Source organism: Strix aluco, chromosome 17, assembly GCF_031877795.1.
Source record: "Strix aluco isolate bStrAlu1 chromosome 17, bStrAlu1.hap1, whole genome shotgun sequence".
Classification (NCBI taxonomy): Eukaryota; Metazoa; Chordata; class Aves; order Strigiformes; family Strigidae; genus Strix; species Strix aluco.
The window spans coordinates 2,564,382-2,579,745 of NC_133947.1; the positions used below are offsets into that span (position 1 = coordinate 2,564,382).

At 47.6% G+C, this 15,364-nt stretch overlaps 1 protein-coding gene across 11 annotated transcripts in view; it reads left to right on the top strand.

Annotated features, from left to right (window-relative positions):
* The window catches only part of KCNQ2 (potassium voltage-gated channel subfamily Q member 2), a 78,459-nt gene that overhangs the window by 18,071 nt on the left and 45,024 nt on the right, over positions 1–15,364 (top strand). For all 11 annotated transcript variants that reach the window (XR_012625585.1, XR_012625586.1, XR_012625587.1 and 8 more), the window contains exons 2-7: positions 7,713–7,803; positions 9,019–9,145; positions 10,309–10,484; positions 11,696–11,821; positions 14,119–14,229; positions 14,907–15,002. Coding sequence is in view for 8 of the 11 variants with exons in the window: in XM_074843583.1 (XP_074699684.1) it covers positions 7,713–7,803; positions 9,019–9,145; positions 10,309–10,484; positions 11,696–11,821; positions 14,119–14,229; positions 14,907–15,002 (727 nt within the window). In the remaining 3 variants the exon portion in view is untranslated. The remainder of the gene's footprint in view (positions 1–7,712; positions 7,804–9,018; positions 9,146–10,308; positions 10,485–11,695; positions 11,822–14,118; positions 14,230–14,906; positions 15,003–15,364) is intronic.

Genomic DNA, 15,364 nt, shown 5'->3' on the forward strand with positions numbered 1-15,364 from the left:
GTCCTGCCTTTACAGAAGCATAAACCGTGGGCTGAGGCATGGGGAAAGTGAGATTTTTAAAGTCAGAACAAGGATTTTGAGCCATTTAGTTGCCTGCTGCGTGTCTGAGACGGTTCATGCGGCTGCTGAGAGCTGCCGAGCCTCCCTGTCGGCAGCTGCCTGCGGATGCTCTCGGCGAGGATGCTCGTTTTTGAGGTGCTGTAATTCTTGGTGCCATAAAACTAGTGCGAAGTCAGAGACAGGGAAGCGAAGCTAAAGGTGATCGGAGAGACAGGGCTTGTCCTCTGTGGGCTGGAAACCTCGGGCTCCAGCTGAATCGCTGCTTCTGGGCCAGAACCTTTGAAAAACCGGCTACTATTCCTGTCTGCAGCAGGAGCCAGCCCTGCACATTTTGAGACAATCTTCCTATCTGCAATTAGACCAGAGCCTATTTCTGTATATCCCATTCCCTCGAGGAATGTTTAGATGAGATGCAGCATTACATTTTACAGGGACATCTTGCATTTAACCCAGTTTTAGAGCTCAGTTAAGTCAGGTCAGATGACTTGCCCAGGTCAGTTGAAGGAGTTTGACCTTAGCAAGAGGATTTTTTATTCCTTCATGCTCCAGCCATGCAGCATAGCCCTTGTCTGCCTAAATGTATTTAATTTATTTTTCTCGAGGTGTTGTAAAAAAGCAGGGCTTTGCCCTTAAGAAACAGAAATAACTTGGTCTTCACATACAGGTAAAGGTTAGATCAGGAAGGCTTGTATTCCTGTACTCACTAACAATGATTTCACAGAGGTAGGGAGGAAGCAGAGGCTTTTTTGGAGGAATACCCTGTGGGATGAAACAGAGGCAGCGCTCAGATTTCAATCTGAATAATACGGGTATTGCATGAGACAGCAACTTTCCCTCACATTAAAATCAATGAACGTGCTCTGAGTAAATGCCTGCAAGGCGATTTAAGAATTACTTAAATGTCCAATATTTTATACTCTTAATTTACCTCCCAATGCACCGTAATTGCACAGTGGTCTTTAGGATTTTCTCCCGTGAACAGTATCTGCAGCTGCCTGAATATATTTCTCCCCACCAAGTTTTTAAAAGAAAACCTCAGCCCAGCAGCACTGAATCGCAGCAGAGACAGACTTTTCTGGCAGGTGCATGGGCTTGATTAATACTTTGGATTTTCCTCCAGACATCTGGCTCCTCTGAGGCTGCGTGCACAGGGCAGGGAGAATACGCAGACAAGCATTTCCCAGTGATTCATGTTAGATGAGGACAAAGGGGAACATTTGAGCTAGAACTTCGTATGCGGTGATTATTATTAATAAGGCTTTTATTCTGAGTTGAGTAAGTTAAATGATTAGAGCCAGCCTGTAAAAACACCAACCGGTTCCTTAAATTTAACCCCCTTTTCCCATTGTAAATGTTCACATCTTGATCTCCATTCCCTGTCGTTTCCAGGCAGCTTTTGTTCTTTGAGGCTTCAATCCAGAAAAGCTCTTAAGCTCACTCTTGCTTGTAAGTGTGGAGATACACAATCCTTTGCTGGACTGAGTACAAGATGTGTCATGCAAAACCCATTTCTGCTCTGAATTCCTGCAGATCATGGGTTCAGGTCAGGACTCTGGCTCTGGGCAGTCGGGGCAGATGATGCCGTGGGAACTGGTTTCAAAAGTGGTGGATGTTGAAGGAGAAAATATATGTGAACCCATACCCTGCTCTTTTTTCTAAGTGAGAAATGTGCTGCCTAAATAGAAGGAAGGCAGGGGAAGAGGAGGTTTTTTTGTGACTTGGTTGTGCCACTTTGCCGTGCTCATACAGCGAAGCTGTGACCAGCTATTCCTTTTTCCTTAGTTTGTTGTGATGGATTTGGGAATGCTCCTTACCATCCCATAAAGCAGAAAATGACCTTCCTCCCAAAACCTGATGCAAAGGAGATCTCATCCCCACCAACCTCCCTGGGATGCAAATGTGCAGGTGTGTTTTGATAGCTGCAAGGGGAGCCGAAGCACAGAAGCAGGGTGCTGGGCTCAGCCAGCAGCCCTCCTGCTCCAGGGGAGACTCCGCAAAACCTGGTCTGCTGGAAAAGCACCTCCTGTTTTTTGCCACCTCACTGTCATGCAGCAAGGAGAGCAGGCTTGCTGCATCCCTGCACAGGGCCCAGGGGGGCATGTCCTGGGCGCTTGCAGGGCGTGGTGGTGGTGCAATAGGGCTCACTGGGAAAGGAAACCCTCTCATTTTCCTTCCCCTCCCAGTGCCGCCCCTACAACATGGTTTGGGATCTCTAAGACCTGCTTCTCTGTAGCCTGATTAATTCCCACCTCCCAGAGCACCATTTAATGCAGCCTCGCTGTCCACACCACAGCCTCCTCCGGGACACTGCTTTGGTCCTCTGGAGATGCTCAGCTGCTCCATTTACACCACTGTCCTTAGTACACTTTCTGGCCTTGTATGAACTGGGTGCTTCTTATCGGGGCTGTTCAGCCATCCTCTCAGTGCACCGAGAAGGCCCAGGAGCTATTAATGTTGTCCCAGAGAGGCCTTTGCTAAGGATTTATTAAAAAGTTTATAAACCATGAGGATCCCTGCCTTGGAGCCAGCCAGTGTGTTGCCCATAAACAATGTTTTCTACCCGCATGGGTGCCCAGGGAGCCTCCAGGCTCCTCCAAGGAACAAGATCTCGGCTGGGCTCAGGTGGGACAACGGGGCTGGGCATGGTCAAACCTGTGGGGAATGAGGCACCGTCGGGAGCTGGTTTTGGCAAGGAGAGCATTTATTAAGGCACAGGACCGAAAGGCAGGACTCCCCGCTTCTATTTTCAGCTCTGCTAGTGACAGAAGTCACCCTGGGAGATGATTTTGCCTGAGACTGAGGGATGTGCAAAGCCAGAGTTGAGGCATTTAGGCTCGTGTTTAGCCTTGTAAATGTGTAGTCGGGTTGCAAATCACAGCAGGATTGCTTACAGGAATAAAGATGATGGATGCTCCTGGCTAAGGGTGGGTGCAATACCACGACCGCGAGGTCTTTACCCCTGGAAAAGTCATGGCATTATCCAAGTTTTGCTTCTGAGTCACTGGAGATTTAAATTGAGCTGTGAATACTCCCATTCTGATTATGAGGCGCTCTGAGCGTTAAAAGGCTTTTGACAATCTCTGCTTCTCTTTGGTGTGGATGTTCTTTCACCTTGGTTTATTGTCGTTGCTGCATTTTCATGGCCTTTGATTTCCGTTGAAGTTTTAGGTCCTTGAACACCAGTGTTTTACAGAGACCGCAGCAAATGGATTGCTGGGATTACAGATGGATTGCCCATCAGCATTTTGGTTTTATTTTAGCCCAATTGTCAATGCCTTGTTTACATCCCGAAAGTAATTTTTAAGTGTTTTAAATGTTTTAAGTTGTTTTCCATTGTGCAGCTCTCAAATGCCTGTAGTAAAATGCTCCTTCCTTTCCAGCTTTGCTCTTTCTAATTAAACAAATCATTAATTCCCTTTCCCAATTCCAGGGAAAGCCAGCGAAGCGTCTAACAAGCACAGTGGCTTGTTACAAGCTTGTGCCACCTCCTTGTATTGTATCCGTCTCCATTGCATCCAGGATTGCAGTTGCTAATTATTGGTGTTCCATCAGAGGAAGCCCGATGTTTTTGCATGTCAGCGAATGTTATTTGAATACAAGTATTTCAGGAATAAATTTAGAGCTCTTTAAAAATTCTTATGTAAATGGCTGTGTAGATTCCAAGGGGGTTTCTTTTGGAAGGCAAATTAGGTGATTAACCTGAAAAGCTTTATGATGATTCCATCATATGCTTTTACTGAAAAAAAAAAAAAAGGGCAATCTTTCCTGTTTCAAGTCATTTTAAGTATTTTTTTCAAGGGGGAGTTCAGTCATTTCTTTTTCTATTTCTAACCTGCAGCACAGTGGATATAAAATCCGAATACGCAGATCCCGCGCTGGGATTTATAAATTGTAATAAGAAGCTTGGACGGGTGTTTTAAGTCAACATAACCTTTGGATGTAAAGCCAGACTTTGGAGGACTTTGGATTTATTAGTATTAGCAGCAGTCAGATTTGCACAGCTGAGTCTTGGCTGAGCTTAAAGGTCTAAGCAACAGGCGTGGGGGATGCTGGAGCAGCAGAAGGTGCTGAGTGCCCGTAGGAATGGGTGGTGGGTGAGAAGATGCAGTGACATGTCCCTCTCCAGTGGCTCTGGGAGACTGGAGCCAGTTTCCTCTGTGCCATCGCTCTACAGAGGAAACTGGTCCAAACCTACGCGCTGCCCTTCGCATCCTGGCCTGGGTTTGGGGGAGGCTGGTGCCGGCTCCAGCCGTGCATCGGGTAGGATCCAGCTCCTGTCTGCTCAGGAGAAGGATATTGTCTTCTCCAAAGCTCTAAGCAGAATTGGCATCTTTAATGTAAAAATCATTAGATGGGTCATAATTAATGTTCCTTATTGCACATTAACATTACCCAGAGTCAGGCTGCAGACATAATTTGCTTTGATTAGATATGTAGCTTTAAAAATCAGATTCATCCCAACCTCTACACTATTTATTGGCCTGTTTCACTTTCCCTAGCTATCCATTATTATCTGGAGCCTTTTCCTGTGCTGTCTGGGTAGATTAGGTGAAATTAAAGCAGAGTCAGCCTTCCTGTTCCCCACTGCCCTCCCTCGATGGGAGCTCAGAGGATGCACACCATCTCTCATGTGGACAAACCTTTCAGCTTTCTTCTTCCACCCCCCTATCCACAGAGGGGTCTGCAGATCCTTCAAAGCCTCCCAGGAGCCATACAGACCCCAACCCCCTGAATTCAGTTTCTTTGCAGGAAGGTTTCATTCTCTTAGTCTCCTTTGACAGCCTCCCAGAGGTTTGTGGACCACAGGGTCAAGCAGAGGAGCTGTGCATCACCGTGGAGCTATTTTGGGATGCTTGTGCAGCTCACCCTGTGATGAGCCAGTGCCTGCATCCCTTGCTGGCAGGACTGTTCCTTTCCTGGTGGCTGAACATCCCCATCGGGGCTGAGACGGGGAGATTTTGGTCCATGTGGGATTTGGCCATGGAGCTCCCATGCTTCAGTGAAGAGTCTGGCGCCTTCCCCGTTGCCTCCCATGCTCAGCAGCGCTGTAATTAATGCTGGCCCTGCAAGTGTGATCTGCGTCAGGTCTCCCCGGCAGTGAGAGCCCTGGGGAGCGCAGAGCCAAAATTAAAGCAGCACCGAGCTGGCCCCAGGGAGATGAGGGGAATGGAGAGGCTGGGGACGAGGCTGCAGCGATGTGCTGGGCAAGGGAAGAAGCAGCACCCAGATATCCCACTGCCCCAGCAGCACCTGGAGCTGCCCCGGCTCTCCCTCACCTAACCACTGCGCACACAGTCCGCTCTTGGGATTCAAAGTGATAAAGAGATTTCTTTTCCTTTCTTTTTTCTGCCCCACCAATACACGTCTAGTGATAAGGTACAGGAATCCTCCTTCTGGTGGCATTTGTCCCTGCCAGGGCTCATGGCTTGAGCGTGGCTTCATTCTGGGTCCATCTGAGTGGTCACCTTAGCAAACACAGTGTGCAAGTCTGCGTTGATATTTGCACTTTGCTTTCAGCACATCCTCAGACATTTTACTGTAATGTTTGGTCACAAAAATAAAACTCACGTTCTACATTTTTAGTTGGAAAAATGTAGGATTTTCATTTCCCCCGATCCCTTTCCATTATCTTTTTTTGCTTGGTTTCCTCTTCTCTTTCTTCTTTCATTGATTATTCATTTGTTTCTCACTTCAACATAGAAGTTTGCAGCAAAATCTGGGCCACCCCGGGAGCGGGGCTGCCTGACCCAGTTGCAGCTCCTTCCCTCCAGCAGTGCAGGGCTCTGTTCCCCGTTGCCACGGTGCAAGGTCCCACCTCCAGCTCAGCTTGGAGGATGTAGAGATGGATGGAGTCCATTTGGCTGTAGGGCAGGTTGTGGTAGGCTTGGTTATGACAAGGGTTTTAAGAGACCAGCTTGGGGAGAAAAAACATTTAAGTGAGACCCAGAGAAGACATTAAGGGACATCATGCGTGGGGTTGCAAGGGATGTTTTTTCACTCTCTTGAGGTTGTTTCAAGTCTCTGGGTACCGGACCTGGTGTGAGAAGAGGAAATTTGCAGTGAGAAATCAGGCAATTGTCCTTATCTGGTCTGTGCTGAATTCATCTTCTTGCTGACAAAGCTCAGCTTTTGCTGAGATGGCTCTGAAAGGTCTCTTACCTCCAGCAGGCAGGGATGTTTCAGCCTGTGGTTCGAATAAATACTGCAAATCCCCCTATTTTTACTTGTTACTGTGACATTAATGGTCATTGCGAAGCCACAAGCATGACCTGATGGTGTGAAACTCCTTTTCTTTATACAACGAAAAGGAACAGCCCCCACCAGCTGAACCGTACGTTATAAATATTCAAAATGCAGTTTGTAGGAATGTGAGACAAAGCCAGACAGATGAATTATTTAATGCTTTTAAAGAATGCAGCTTTTAGTTTCTTCTTGAGCTGGCCTACTTTATTGTATCAGTAAATCGATCTTTAGTAAATTAATTTCCCTCCTTTTGCTTGAGCAAGCAGTGAGCATCACGGGCTGGTGGAAACCTTTTCTGTCGGTGAGCGGATGCCAGGACACCTCTGTAGCTGCAGACTCAGGCGTCGAGTGTCAGATGAGAGCCGAGCTCCTGTCATTCATTTTGTGCCTTATGATTTGCATTAGTACATCCAGCACTCACCAAAAGCACAGAGTGGGCAGTTTTGACAGGGACAGCCTGGAAACAACGGGGTGGTGTGGCACTTCTGAGGCTGCTTTTGGGACAGTAAACGTCAGGGAGACCTTGACACATGCTGTAACGGGTAAATAAAAGACACAGAGAGCTGATATCAAAGCTGGGTCCCCCCAGCTCCCGGAATGATGGTGCTCCTTCGTGTCCCTGCAGGGCTGGGACAGAGAGCTCTCTCCCCATGGCAGGGTGTCTCTGGCTTCATACTAAGGTACTAACAGCATCAAGGTTTGGATCAGCACCCTTGGACTGGATCAGACCCCTGCTGTGTCCCCTGTCTGGCCACAGAAGAGCAGAGAAACAACCATCCACCTCCCAGTGATATTACAACAAATCTAAGAAGTCACCAGCCTTTCCAGGCAGTAAGGAGTTAATCTGGAGTACTTGCCTAAGAAAGGAACATTAAATCCACCCAAAAATGTCCTACCCTGGCAAGGATGGGAAAGGCAGCACCACTCCTGTGTGAGCTTTTGCAGATGCAAATGCATAAGCAGAGCATCAGTGGAGTTTTCTCTGGGTTTGTGTTCAGCCTGTCTCCTGCTCATCAGCAGGCTGGTCGCCTGTTCTCACAATAATAAATTTCCCTGCTTTCTGCATGCTTGTTGAAAGCACGTTGCAGCAAGAGCTGACAGCTCCTTGGGGAAATAATGTCGGAGGTGATCAGAGCTGCCAGCGGGGAGGGGAATTGGATTAGCACTGGCCAAACTGGGAGCAGTCCAGTGTATCCATCCACACATAACCCATCCAGTTAGTAAAACCAGAGACTTTACTTTCCCTTTTTACGCGGTGGTGTAGCAGCAGCACAGTAAATACTCCTAGAGAAATAAGTCCAGAAATGCTCTCTGGACTAGTTTGATGAAGTGTGAAAAATTCCTGCTCTGAAGACTGACATTCTCTCTTTTTTTTTTTTTTTTTTTTTTTTAATTTTTGTATTCTGTAGTTTTCTACTAGTTTTCTCCTGCCTGGTGCTGTCTGTCTTTTCGACCATTGATGAGTACCAGAACAGCTCAGAAGGGGCCCTTTACATCCTGGTAAGTGGGGGGTTGCAAATGAAGCCGTCAGCGAGGCATTAAAACAAAGTCAAAAACACACAAAAAACTGAGGTTGGGGGCGTTTAACTGAGGCAAGAATTTAAACTGTCACTTGTGAGAAGAGAATCACTGGGACCTGCAGGTAAGAAATAGGAAAAATATGAAATGGAGAAATCTGTATCAGGAATAAACTAAAAATATTTTAAAGGATCTTTAAAACCCTTCTTCCTAAACTTTTTCTTTTTTCTATATTTATCTTCAATTGCAAAACGCAGTAACAAGCCTGATCCCAACTGAAGAACAGTTTGGTGTCCAACAGCCCCCAATATTTAAAGCCACGGATGCTCGCGTAGGGAGCAGCCCGCGTAGCTGCCGCCTCTCCCACACTATAACATCCCTGCAACTATTTGATCCACCATCAAGCTGCAGAGTTTTGTTCCTTAAATAGCCCGGCATCCCTCGCACTGACAACGTGGCTCCTGCCATCGGGAGCCAGCAGAGATCCTGCACACACCGCCACGTCGCGGGGCTGCCGGATTCACGCGTCTCCTTTCCTTGTGTTTTTTTTCCTCTTCCCTAGTCCCTGCCCTACATCGACATCAAAAGGCGCTGCAGACTAATTAGAGCTTTGTCAGGTTGGACACATGAGAAAGCTGAGGCCAGCGCCGCTAGTAAAGAAATCAGAGGGAAGGGAGCGTGCGCAGGGTGTTTGGGTGGCGATGGAAAGAGCTGCGTGCTCGCTTGGCATCGAGGGATGGAGGATCTCCACCGTCCCTGCACCAGATAGCCCAACACACAGAGACAACCAGTCCAATTTTCTAAGAAGAAAGCCCAAATCCCCTGTGAAGACTCCTAGGATGGAGTAGCCAGTGATTCCCATCTCTGGGCTTCCCCAAGCTGCTCAGCACTAACTGAGCCCTGGAGACTAATGGTGGGGAGATGAGCAGGTGCTCATCAGTCCTGCGATGGGGGACACAAACACGGTACGGGAAGGTGTAAAACTCTAGTTCGTGGCTACAATGTGCAGTACCTCTCACCATCTTAGGGCAGGGTGAGGAAAAACACAAAGATTTGACAATCTTCCAAGCCTGGGCTCTCCATTTAATGATGTATTTTCTGAGGTGTGCGGAGTTGAGGTTATGGGTTTGTACTTGGTTCTGGAGCATGCTCTCCATCACACTGCTTTCTCAACTAATGGTGTTGTCTCCCTTGCAGGAAATTGTCACCATCGTGGTGTTCGGGGTTGAATATTTCGTGAGGATCTGGGCAGCTGGCTGCTGCTGCCGATACCGGGGCTGGAGGGGAAGGTTAAAATTTGCCCGCAAGCCTTTCTGTGTCATCGGTAAGACCTGTCTCCCCGCATGGGATTTCCCAAACCAAAATGGCTATTGCAAGCGCTTGCTTGCACAGTGCTCTGGTTTCTTACATGCATTTTGGGGGTTGATCTTCAGCTGCTTCAAGGTCACCTTGTGAAGGGAAAGAGCACAAAGGCAAAAGTCCTAATCCACGGACATGTTTTTTGTTATTCTGCACAAAGCCCATCCTGTTTTCTGCAGACCTGGGAGCCATCCTGTTGCCCTGCGTACCCCAGACAGCACCGACACCTGCCCACAGTCAGAGAAGGGGGGTTTAGCCAGGTAAAGCTGAGTGTAGGAGCTGGGATGCTGCAATCCTGTGTCCAACCTCGACACCGAATCGCTCACGAGTTGTTGAAACTCTGTGTCTCGCTTTGCCTTCCTTGGCAAAGTGAGCTGCCTCACAAGGGAGTTATGAGACTTAATTAATTCTTGTTTGTAAAGTACTTGGTGATCCTCTTGTGAAAGGGGCCATCTGTGCACAGCAGTTATTTTTAATGGGGTAAGGAGTGGGCAGAGGCCATGCCATTTGCTATGGATCCTGCTTTCAGATGTCCAGGAGCTGGCAATGGTCTTATGCAGGATTTTAGCTTATTCCACAGAAAAACACTCCTATAAAATTTTCATAGAAAACCAGGGAAGAGGGTGGGATTCAGGATCCTCAAATTTGGGGTATATAGAGCCAGGCTTTTTTTCTTGGCCTTTTTCTTGGCTTTTCTTTGTTCATGAGCACCCTAGGATTGCTATGGTAGACCTCTAGGTTTTCATTCCCAATTTAGACGCAGGAATTCACACCTTGGGACAGCACTGTGTAGCAGGCAACAGTGGCTGATTAGAAAAGGGCATGCATTTTGCAAGGATTTAATCCAGTTTAGCAGTGTTAACACTGAATCATACCAGAATTCAGGCTTTGCAGTATTTGACACATTTTCTATGGGATTGATGAGTGTGAAGATGGAAACCGGGATGTTTCCATAAGGTGCGTAGTGGTTCCTTTCATCTAGGTTAAGATCTGTGTTGTGTCCTTCCAGCACAAGATACAACTGATACAAGATCCCTTTCACGCCCAGCCTTCTGCTGCCGGTGGCAGTAGGAGTGCTGTTCCTTTTGGTAGTGGTTCAGCAGCTTTCCGTGCCCTCTGTTCTTGCAGACATCATGGTGCTGATCGCATCCATAGCCGTGCTGGCGGCGGGGTCCCAAGGGAACGTCTTTGCCACCTCGGCGCTCAGGAGTTTGAGGTTCCTGCAGATCCTGCGCATGATCCGCATGGACCGGCGGGGCGGCACCTGGAAGCTCTTGGGCTCTGTGGTCTATGCCCACAGTAAGGTGAGCAAGTCCCAAGCAAGGACGTTGAGTTGCTCATGTTTCCCCCACCAGAGACACTGCTTCGGTTCAGTTCTCCACCCCAAACATCTCCCAGGGCTGGGGAGATTGGAAAGACACCGTAGGTAACACGGGGAGCAATGCAAAGTCAAAGACGTACGGTCTGATGGAGCCCTCCAACCTGGAGAGAAGGGAGAGCTGTTTAGATGTTTTCAGGGAATATCCTGAACATAAAGCCCACCTGCACACCGATACAGCTCATTTCGAGGAGTTAGCAATTAGCCAGCAGCCTCGTTAAGCACAGGTGGTGTTGCGAGCTCTTTGTCTAGGATGCACGCTTCAAAGCGGATGCGTTTGTGGAAGCTCATCACCGTTCAGACCTCCTCTCCCTCATCCATTTAGTTGCTGCCGCTCCATCAGAACCATAAACACGCTTCATCCTGCAAGCAGCAGCCTCTCGCAGACACGTTTATTGTGCCAGGTTCCTCTTCCCAATGTGAGATTACAGACCAGTCACAGAACTCATCCCTGGTGTGAGGCACCTTGGTCTTTCTCCCGTTTGGAAAGAGTTTATTGATCGTTTTTTTTGTTTCCTGCTGCTGAATTATGAATTTAAATTTTCTCCTGTTTCCTGCACTTTTTCCATTGAAAAGTTTAGCCACCTTGTCCAGAACTATGTAAAAATCGTAGGGAATTTGTGGGTCTCTTGTCCACCCTTGTATTAACTTCATCCAAAACCAATTGCTTCTGTGAATTCTGAATTAAAACTTCCCTGAAACTGGGGGATATTGTCTCTAGACCTCAGCTTTGTAGCTCTTCCCCAGTTAGTGGAAGGAACCCCTCAAGGATTTGGGGGTTCCCATTTCAGTTTTAACCCCACTTCCCTGTGTGAACTGGAGAAATATTTATTTTTTTTTAGTCTCAGTTCCACATCTTGAAATAATGAAGCTATTAACACTCCCTTTCCTTCTCCATTTGCTGGATGTGTTTAGATGATGGGGTCTTCAGGATGGGGATTGCCCCACGTGCGTGGCAGGGCCACCACCAGTACATGGTCCCATCTCAAAAAGTGGCACTACTGATCTCCAACTGAAGCTCCAAAGCCTAAACAAATGCAGGGAAATATCAGATCCAACCGCAAGCAAGTAACTCAGCTTTTGGAGATGTGCACTAGGATTGCAATTATTCTCTTCTATCCCTTAATGATCTTGCAGGAGCTGATTACTGCCTGGTATATTGGCTTCCTGTGCCTCATTCTGGCCTCTTTCCTGGTATACTTGGCCGAGAAAGGAGAAAATGAGCACTTTGATACATATGCAGATGCACTCTGGTGGGGTCTGGTAAGTAATTTTCATAGAACAGCTGCTGGTTATTAAAATAAAATGTCCATTAACCCTCCATCTTCATGCGAGGAATTGACTTACAGAGTGCTTAGTTAACATTTTTATTAAATGGCTTCAGGCTACTCCATTTAGCTCTTTTTCTTAAATAAACCTCCTAGAAAATGTTAGAGGGTCGGATTTCTTGGATTAGCTGGAGCTGCAAGGAAACTGGGAACTTGTGTGCTCTCAGCCGTGGGACTGAGCTCTGTCACGACAGTAGAGGCAGGTCAGATAAAGACCCCACGCTACAGGGCGCTTTGATCATCATTTTGACAAGTATTGCTGCCCTTTAATTATTTATAATCATACTTGGGCAGCGTGCTGTTAAACACGCTGGAATAAATTTTATAAATCTATGTACCAGAAAGACTTCAGCGCTGAAAGCAGTCCCCTTTCACATCTTGCTGACAAAGGAGGAAAGGGCAATACTTTTAGTTTGCTCTGTGTGTGCATATGCATGTGAATTATTGGATTACCCGATTAACAAAGAGAGAATTAATGACGTTCTAATCTTCTTGTGTTATTGTTCTTCTGCTCTGACACTGTGGCGCTAGTTTGGCCTTGATTACAAAGCATGTAATGAAAATCCCAGATCTGATCAAATCCCAGTAACAGGCTTGGGGAGGAATCGGCTGATCAAGCAGCTCCTCTGTTCCAACAAAGGGAAAGAAGCAGTAAATTGCTTTTCAAGCCCCTTGGTTATGACAGAAAAATAAAAACAAAGCCCAATTTGACATAACTAGAAAATAAACAATGAGGAAAAAGTGACAGCCCAGATTAGAGCTCAGTCTAGGGACAACCATGGGCAGATTTGTTCCTCCTGCTTCCCAGGCTGTGCGAGCCTTTGGCAGAGGCTCATTTCAGGACATGGAGGTACACCAGACTGTTTTGCCACTGAAGAGCTCAGAGTAAAATTTGAGCTTCATTAAAATAAGCAGGTTTTGTCATTGTCCAGCTCACGGGTCCGGAACAGACAGATGTTAAGAGATGGGCAAAATAAATCAAATTTCAGGTTCAGAAACTCATCCCTTGGTCTGATCTTAGTGGATCCAATCCTTGTAGTTGTCTTATAAATTATAAAAAATTTGTCAACCAACTTTGCAGTGATTATGGAGAGAGCATTGCTTCAACTTTGTGTTTCAGTAAGGAGTAGCCATGTAGATGCATTTTCTAACCACTTTGTCAAAATGGCATCTAATTGATAGGGCTTTTAGTGGGTCCAATTAAGCAGCGCTTTGGGATCGTACTTCCATTTGTGTAAAAGTGATTTTATTCTAAGTTGAATGCATGAGGTTTCCAAAGCCACATCAGCGCAGTGTCAGCTCCCATCCCAGGGGCCAGCTCTGTCTTTGGAGGCTATGGGATGGGGACAACTTCCCACTTGTCACAGGGACCGTTGGGGTCCCTTGAGCAGAAGTCTCAAAGATTTTCCTAATCAGACCATCTCTCCCTGCCTTGTCCTGCCAATCCCAGGCTCTCCAAGTCCTCTTGGAAGCCTTAGGGGATACCCAACATTTCCCGCTAGTGATGTCCACGCACTGAAGTAGGAAAATGCATCTTTTCCTGCAGTTTGGAGTTCAGGGTATTCTTTGTCTCCAACAAATCTCTCAGCTTTTTCCCCAAAACGCACGCAGCAGCTTGCCAGCTCTCTCTCGGTGCATTGCAATAAAACCGAGGAGAGGAAAAAACATCCCTAAATTAGGTTGTGTGAAGCAGCCATAATTCATCCTGTTGGGCTATTATGGTGTTTTTAAATAGGAAGAGAGACCGGCAGCGTTGGGAAGATTAGAAATAAACAGCATCAGATCTTTATGCATGCAAAATAGCCCTGTCTTCCTCCGTGAGGTGCTGAAAGGGAGTTCGGGGGAACCGTGCCGGTTCGCTTCCCCTGCCGAAGGCACAACCCCGTCTCCTGGGGGAGGCTCCGAGCTGCCGCAAGCCTCTGCACCAGATGGCAGCTCTCTCTGTGTCAGCTAAAGGCAAGAAAACGCTCCTGACCGGTGTGAAAACTCGGCGTGTCGAGCTGGGGGGGTGGCATCGCTGTCCCGGGTGTGAGGGCATCGCTGCTTCCCGTGGAGGTGCCTGTCCCAAGCACTCGGGGTGCCCGAGCTGCACCTCGATTTGGTCAGCTCGGGGCACGTGGTGGTGACCTTGGCTCCTCCATGCCCCACTCTGGTGTTGCGGGAGTTTTGGCCGTGTTGTTTTAGTTTTAAGGCTGTCTGACCAAGGGCTGTGCGGTGATCTCCTCCCTGCAGATTACTCTCACCACCATCGGCTACGGGGACAAGTACCCGCAGACCTGGAACGGGCGGCTGCTGGCAGCGACGTTCACGCTCATCGGCGTCTCCTTCTTCGCCCTTCCTGCCGTAAGCAGAAGCTGCAACGTCTCGCTGGGAGGGGGCTGAGCTTTGTCCCTGGCCCCTGGAGCTGGTGGCAACGCAACAGCTACATCCAGCAGCGTGATGTACCCAGAGAGCTCCCGACTGCGACTGCGCTGTGGCTGCTGTGGAGTCAAGAAAAAGGGGAGAATAGGGGGAAACCCTGTCTGAATACCCACAGCTCAGACACAATGCTTATGAGCAAACGGGGTGGAAACTCTAGATTTGGCACTGCACAAATATTTATTGAAGTAAAACTATTTTCTTCCTGTAAAGGTCTGTTCGTAGGGGTGATTATGCCAATTCAGCAAATTGCCTCTGTCCCTTTCGCGGCGCGTTTCAGTGTGTTGCAGGGATCTGATTTTCCCCTTTGGGGATAATTTGCTGAATTCCAGGACAGTGTGGTTATTTTGTGTTTTATCAGCTGTCTGGAGGTAGTTTGGGAAAAGCAGCAATTCCAGTGAGCGCCAGCACAATCTGCTGCCCCTTCACAGGGAGGGTGTCTGCCAGGGCTGCCTCAGTTGAAGCCTTGTTCTTCCTTCCCCTGTACGTTTGAAGCAAAAAATGAGCCAGAACAAACCTTTGGAGGGAAAGCTAGCTGCAGTTTTTAAAGTGAAAGCTTAGCTAACGCCCTGCTAACTGCAGATTTCCGTTCTCTTCCCCAGGGCATCTTGGGTTCGGGGTTTGCTCTGAAGGTTCAAGAGCAGCATCGACAAAAACACTTTGAGAAGAGGCGAAACCCAGCAGCGGGCCTGATTCAGGTGAGGATCGCATCCAAGGAGCCCTGGGGTTACATCACCCTGATTTTGGGGGGTTTAATAGACTTTTAGAAGTTGGCGGGGTGACGGGCAGGTGAAAAATGGGGCTGTGTGTGTGTAAGGTGTGAGACAGCAGCTGGTGACTGGTCTTGTCTGGGAATAAATGCCAAGAAATCAGCCATGGGAAAATAGCATATGTAGTAGGCAATCTGGGGAAGAAGAGGAATGAAACCCAGCCCAGCACAGCCAGACAAATGCATTAGGACAGTTTGTTTTCACCAAACTTTTTTTTCCCCCAAAGAGAATATTTATACTGATACAAAGTCACAATTGGGAGCATTTTCTTCACAATGACAGATGTCTGT